Genomic DNA, 6,942 nt, shown 5'->3' on the forward strand with positions numbered 1-6,942 from the left:
GGCTCCCTGCGTGCGGCGGGGTGTGTGAGCCCCGGCGTGCGGAGCCTTCGCTCGTGTGCTTCGGTACGCGTGGGCACACGCGTGTGCGAGGAAGCGAGCCGAGGAGGGCGGGGAAAGAAAGCCCAAAGGTAGCCCTCGGTCTCCCTCCTCCTTTCCCGCGCCGACGCGACGTGGGGTGTCCCGCTAGGCAGGCAGGCAGGGCGGCTTTCCGTGCAGAGCCCTCCCCGGTGCCGGGCACCCTCCGGGGCATCCCTGGAGGGTGCCTCGTCGCTCCGGTGAGCCGCATCGCGAGTTGGGAGCTTGCAAACCCGAAGCTGGCGCGATAGCTAACGATGTGCTTTCTTGAGCCTGAGGTACCGATGCTATGAGGAAAAAAAAGAGGTGTACCTCAAAGCAGGCACCTGCAACTACATAGGTTACTTTTCTTATGGTTTTTGTTCTCATGGCTAATTTTTAACTTGTTCTTCTTCTGGTTTCAGAGTAGAAATACTTGTTGAAATTAAACCACTTAATTCTGAGAGTGCCATCAGAACTGGGATGTTGGTGTGCTCACTGCCAAGAAGTGAGCGGTTGCAGGTGGAGTGCCAACAGTGGCGCTTCATTCTTAAAAATGTGAAATGCTGTGCATTTTTTTCTTGTGACTCTTATCCCATATCCATGCCTGTTCATGCTGAACGCACCGAACGTGACAGCTTGTGCAGAAGTTATTCAGAGGAACATGTTTCCCACCAATTTGAGGGAAAGTGTGCATTAAGTTGAATGCAGCTAGCTGTGCAGAACCGCAGCTCTGAAAAGCTGCGGTTTTATCCCTGATGATAGTGCTAAGTTATCTGAAAATTCTGAGAAAACTAAAGCACGTGCCTGTTCATGCTGAACGCACTGAACGTGACAGCTTGTGCAGAAGTTATTCAGAGGAACATGTTTCCCACCAATTTGAGGGAAAGTGTGCATTAAGTTGAATGCAGCTAGCTGTGCAGAACCGCAGCTCTGAAAAGCTGCGGTTTTATCCCTGATGATAGTGCTAAGTTATCTGAAAATTCTGAGAAAACTAAAGCACAATAGCAAAAATTGAAAGAAATGGAAAGGTAATGGTAAAAAAGAGAAAAAAAAAAAAAAGCTGGTGGTAGCTGTGCTACCTGTGGCTAGGAAATGATGACCTCTTTAGTAGATGTTGCAGGACTGAGGGGGTTGGAAACTAGCCATTGCTTGATGTACCTCTTTGTTGTAGAGAGGAAATCATGGTTATGCTGAAGATTTCATCTTTCCTTGCTGTTTATGCCTTGGTTGTGTGCCAGATGGATAGCTTCCAGGCAGCCCCAGTCAGGTAAGCAGCCGGCCCTGTTGCCGAGTCCCGTATCTGAATGGTACAAAATGACTCAAGATTTCTTTAGCGATCTAGGAGGCAAATAGCCTACAGTGAATGAGAAAGCTGCCTTCTTTCGATGCTGTTTTCAGCACTATGGCTCTTTAAATTACACTTACAAGATGCCTAATGCTGTGCATTAGGGTGGCTTACACATTCACAGTGGTGAAAGGCACAGTCGGTGCCATGCAGTAATGCATGACAGACCCCTCTCCTGCGCGTGGCGCTCTGCAGCTGTCTGGGTTTTATTCAGCCTGTTTTGCTTGCCTCTGCTTAGACCTGGCTTGGAGTCCATAACAGACCGAATGATGCTCAGTGATTATGAAGCTCGGAGGCTATTAAATGCCCTGGTGAAAGAGTTCATACAGATGACGGCAGAAGAGCTGGAGCAAGCCTCTGAGGGGAACAGGTAAGGACTGCAGTCCTGGGGCAGGAGAACGGCAGTGGGGGAGTGTTATGTGCTTGATATTTAGCAAAAGCCATCTGAGCAGACCCTCTGCAGGTCAAGATTATTTTTTCTTCTTTTCTTGGTGTTCTGGCTAACTGTGATTACCTAACTGGTAAAGGATGAAACTACAGAGGCATCCTAATGTTAGTATTGGGAGAATGGCTTCCACCTAGTTAACCTGCTTCTGTCTGTCTTTTACAATTGAAAGTAGAGGGCGATTTGAGCTTGAATGAGGGGGTTGTGTTAAAATATGGCAGCAAAAGGTATGTCTTCCTAGCGGGAGTGTCGGGGGCCGTTCAGTCACTCTTGGATTCTCTGTCGTGAAAGTGCATGCTGTTGTAAGGCATGGAAAGCCCCTGGCAGAGGGGGACGTGTTCCTCCTAATGCACGCAGCGCCACTCTCCCCCATAGACCAAAGGCATGCGATAGCATTTGCGTTACCCCAACAGGATTTGTATTGCAAGGCATGGTGGTGATGTACGAGAGACTGAACAGCATGCTGAATACGCGGGAAGTAAAACTTCCCGACCCCTAACTATAAGCATCCAAGCGGCTAATGAACTTGCTTTTTCAACAAAGACTAATTCATTGAAAAACAGTGGTTGCCTTCTGACTGCATTTGTATGAACCTTCCTTGCATGGAATGTGATGTGGAGGTGTTATTTTTTTCATTATTTTTTTAAGTTTCCTAGCTGTAGATACTTATCTAGGGAGGAAATGCATGAACATGCATGTTTGAGATTACTCTTCCTTTGGGCATGTTTTGTTTTTTTTCCTCCCTGCAGCCTGGATAGACCTATTTCCAAACGCTGTGCCAGTCTGAGTACTTGTGTGCTGGGCAAACTGTCTCAAGAATTGCACAAATTGCAAACTTACCCTCGCACTGACGTCGGGGCTGGAACTCCTGGCAAGAAACGAAATGTGCTGAGTGACCTGGAACATGAACGCTATGCAAACTATGGGGAACCCCTAGGAAACAACTAGACATGCTTATTTCTCCCCTTCTCCCTTTTTTTAACCTGATGCATGTGGATCTAACTTTGATTGCTAACTTTGCTATGTTACTTTGATTCTGTTTTCGACAGAGAATGTTTGAGATGGACCTAATGTTAGGAAGACAGAGAACATAACATGCATACCAAGCTGGGGAAAAAATAAATAAATAAAAATTAACAGCACTGCCTTGAGATTTCAAATGATTTTCTTAGACACTAATTAAATTCTAAAATAGCCTCTTCATTCCTGGCTGCTAAATGTACAAGTAGACTCTTCTTTTGTGCCTGCCCATGCACTTATTCAATAAACCTATTTTTCTATAAGGATTAGACCTGCTTGGTTTAATAACTTGGTTTAGAATGTGAGATTTCTAGATACAGTGAGAAGTATTTTACAAACTGTCTTAATGTTCAAAAGAGGCAATGCCAGTGATTCTAGAAAAGCTGAGAGATAACTTAGAGATTGACCTTATACACATATGTTCACCTGTACTGATGTAATCAGGCATGCATGCAGTTCTGTTAGTAAGGATCCTGAGAAGCAAAGGAATCGGGAAAGGCTCATGCAGATTTGATTAAATAGAAATGTAATCCTGTTTAAAACTGGGTACTGAACACTTCCAGGTAAGAATTTTGTGTTCTTTTCCTCTTTTCTTCTTACTTTACAATAGGTCTTTACACTAGTATATTCAAAACTCTGGTATCTTTAAAATATTTGTATTAATTCAAGACAATATAAAGTAGGTGAATTGTAAATTAAGAGGCGAAACTGGATTTCTTTATAGTTCTGCTGCATTGATCTTGTAATCAGAGGCCTGTTCCAAAAAATTGGCATTGATGTTTTGAACAGTATTTGTTGTCAAGATTAATGAACTGTCTTGTAATGCTTAGCTGAGAAAAATTGCTCCTACTGCAAGGAAGTCGTTGCTTTAGCAGAGAACTGCTTTGAGCAAGGACTGTGCAAATGTGTATGCCTTGAACTCCTCTGTCTAGCAAGCAAAATTTACCTGTAGGCTGAACTCTGAGCACAGAACTACTTCTGTTGGAAGTTGAAGTGCTGTACTAGACAGGGGTTGAGCTCTGGGAAAGAGGGGTTCCCTCATTCCCATTCAATACATGGGAGCAGTATGGTTTTGTGAGGTTCATGTCTGAAAGCAATCGGTCAGCTGCTGTGCAGGTACAGCCCTGCCAGAGCCACTGGCAAAGCTCCTGTAGTCATTGGCGATGCTAGGATTTTAAGTGTTTTCTGGGTATTATGGAGCATAGGTGCTGGTGTGAGAAGTTTAAGATCAGTGTCTGCTACTGTCCTCCAGCAGCACTGCAAGTAAAATGCAGGTCTAAGCTTTTGGAGGAAGTGGGGGTGGGTTAAATGCTCCAGACCCAGGCCTCCTCAGCACCTCTCTGTTGGCCATAATGACTTGCTGGAGGCAGGCAATGGCTCAGGTGTTGCTGAAAATCTGGCTTGGCTTAGTTTTCAGTCCAATTGCCTGAGAAAGGAAGGGCTCAGCCACCTTTTGTAAACTGAGCCTGACACTTAGAAAAACAAAGATGCATCTTTTAGAGCTTGTAAGCTGTGCACAGGGAAGTTGTGAATGCCTGCTGCGCAGCAAGCCTGCTCTTTCTTCTATAGAAGGATCTTTCCTAGGTGTAGCATCCCTTACTGCCATTTCATTGTATGCAGGGTAGGTGCTTTGGGAACTAATGCTTTCTTTCCTTTTGAAAAGCAGTGTAACAGCACAGAAGAGGGCATGCAACACAGCAACCTGTGTGACCCATCGTCTGGCGGACTTCCTGAGCAGGTCGGGAGGAGTGGGCAAGAACAACTTCGTACCAACCAACGTGGGATCCAAGGCCTTCGGCAGGCGAAGAAGAAGCGTTCAAATATAAAAAGCTGAATGATAATGTGAATACGGTAAATACAATAAACAGAATCTGCAATGCAGGCAACCTGTGGCATTATGAGAATTTTAGTTTGCTGGATGAGTAGCAGAACTGCAGCAATAATATCTGAGAAAGCAGGGCAAGTAACAGTGTATAAAAAAACATGTTACAAATATAACTAGCATGTTTAGACTGTGAAGAAGAGCTTTTGTAGATGTTCTGCTTAGATAACTAGCTTCACAGTGCATTAGCTAAATGCAACACTTTTGTTGGAGTTAATTGCTTGTTTTACCAGTAACAATTATCAACATATCAGTAACTGTGGTTTTCTTTCTTCCAGGTTGCCATGAAACTGAAAGTTCAACTTTAATTTCTAAAGAAAGCGACTCTTCTCCATAGATCAAGACAGCCAAAAAGAAGATTAATTTTGCATCCTAATATTGAAAATGTTTTATTTAATACAAATGAAAACAATTCTGTTATGTATAGTACAAGAGAATCTAGTTATTAAAGTTAAATTATTGTATATTCTTTTTATATGCAACTCTATTTCAAATAAAATGTGACGGCATCTATTATTTATTTATCTTCCAGCTTATGTGATCCATGCTACTTATCCTGGCACTCTTGCCAAAACTCGGGGATTATGCTAAACTGCTGCCTGGCAAGGCATATGTGTATTATATGGTGTGCTGTGCCTTGATGTAAAACACTTAACTAACCTGATTGTACAGTATGTTTAAAAAAACCAAACAAACAACACTTCAATATTGTATCATTTGTGAATTTACGCAAAATTAAAAAAAGTATTTTAGATACACTTGGATGGAGAAACTGATTTTTCATTTGAATGCACTTATGGAAACACTTGGCGCTAAGCCACCATCACTGCGGCTGAGATGGCCCATTGATCTGCTGCGGCCTTATTAACTATAGCTTCTAGTGCCTGAGTCAAAAGTTCAGAACGGAAAGAAGAGCTGCCTCTTAAATATGTTCATAAAGACCCACCCCCAAAAAGACACCACTTAGTGAGATTTCTGCTAGAAAAATTAAAAGAAGCAAGAGTTACTTTTAATAAAACCATAGAGACCGACTTTATCATGGGTGGTTTAAGACTAAATGTTTTTATGCAGGATGTAGTTCAGATGAAATGGCCTGACATACTTTGTGGATTTTTTTTTTTTTGTCTAAGGTCAAAAAAGTGAATTGGAAGAGAATAGAAAAAGGAGCTGTGGAAATGTACATTTCTTTTAAGCAATCCTGAGACAGAGTCTATTTAGGGCTCAGGGATAAATAATTAGTGTGAGTGGAGAAGAGGGTAGCTGGAAGCAATCCATGGACTTCTAAGTGGTGCTGCCAACTTCCTCCTCAAAGCTGCTGCTGTTTCAGTTTAGTAGCTGAGTCAGATATTTGTTTAGATTTGTTCTGTGCTCCACAGCCGTACTCTAAAATCTGCTTCATCAGTTCAGGTGAAGATCACCTCGCCATGCAAAGTAGAGGTTAAGGCTCTGACAATATCTCTGTCTGTCTCTGCTGCAGGTGTAATAGCAAAAAGAGAAGCACGGTCAACCAGATGTAGACACAGCCAGTAAGGCCGTCCGGTGATGACACTTCTGTACCACGCTCATTCGTGGCTATGGTTTCACTCCTTGGGGAACAGTTCAGCCCTGGTAAGTCATGTACAAAGCAGATCTTGGAGAAGATATAAACCGGTTTAGAGGGAAAAGCTCCAGTGCCTAAATGGGCAAAGCGGGGATGTTCAGACTTGGCTTGCAAATCTGTTGCCCAGAAATAGGCTAGTGCTTTTTTCCATTTTCCTCTGAAGTATCTGAGATTGGCCGCAAGTGGGTGTGCTATGCCCACGTGGGTGAACCGCTGCCCTGTGTTCGCATGAGGATCTGGTTGGGTTAGACCCAACTGCTGATTCTAGAGCCTGGAAACATTCTTTGCCAGGTTTTGTGTATTTTCCCTCATTTTCCTTTGCACAAAGTGGGCGTCACATGCCCACATCACCTGGCTGCCTCAGTGATGCCTTTCCCTGTCATTGCTGAGCCTCTGGGCATGGGTGGCAGGTTGCCTCTTTTGCTCCCTACTACAGCACCCAACAGCTTAATCTTCTTCAAGGTAAAATGCCTAAGCACAGTTATTGGGATGAATACACGTAGTTTAATGATTCATATTCAATAAGAAGCCAGGGAATGTTCATGGAGCCCTTCTGGCTTTAAAGTCTAAATGCTCAGGCAGTTTATTTTTTC

The 6,942-nt window shown here is 43.5% G+C and overlaps 1 protein-coding gene across 4 annotated transcripts in view; it reads left to right on the forward strand.

Annotated features, from left to right (window-relative positions):
• The window catches only part of CALCA (calcitonin related polypeptide alpha), a 17,448-nt gene extending 11,975 nt beyond the window's left edge, over positions 1–5,473 (forward strand). For 3 of the 4 annotated variants that reach the window (XM_035891020.1, XM_035891022.1, XM_035891023.1), the window contains exons 4-8: positions 1,229–1,324; positions 1,641–1,772; positions 2,597–3,430; positions 4,531–4,718; positions 5,028–5,473. In XM_035891020.1, the coding sequence (XP_035746913.1) occupies positions 1,229–1,324; positions 1,641–1,772; positions 2,597–2,795 (427 nt within the window). In that variant the 3' untranslated portion in view covers positions 2,796–3,430; positions 4,531–4,718; positions 5,028–5,473. The remainder of the gene's footprint in view (positions 1–1,228; positions 1,325–1,640; positions 1,773–2,596; positions 3,431–4,530; positions 4,719–5,027) is intronic. The other variant, XM_035891021.1, reaches the window with a different exon arrangement.
• The last annotated feature ends 1,469 nt before the right edge of the window (positions 5,474–6,942 follow it).

Source organism: Egretta garzetta, unplaced genomic scaffold (genome assembly GCF_000687185.1).
Source record: "Egretta garzetta isolate BGI_Z169 unplaced genomic scaffold, ASM68718v1 scaffold133, whole genome shotgun sequence".
In the NCBI taxonomy this organism is placed as follows: domain Eukaryota; kingdom Metazoa; phylum Chordata; class Aves; order Pelecaniformes; family Ardeidae; genus Egretta; species Egretta garzetta.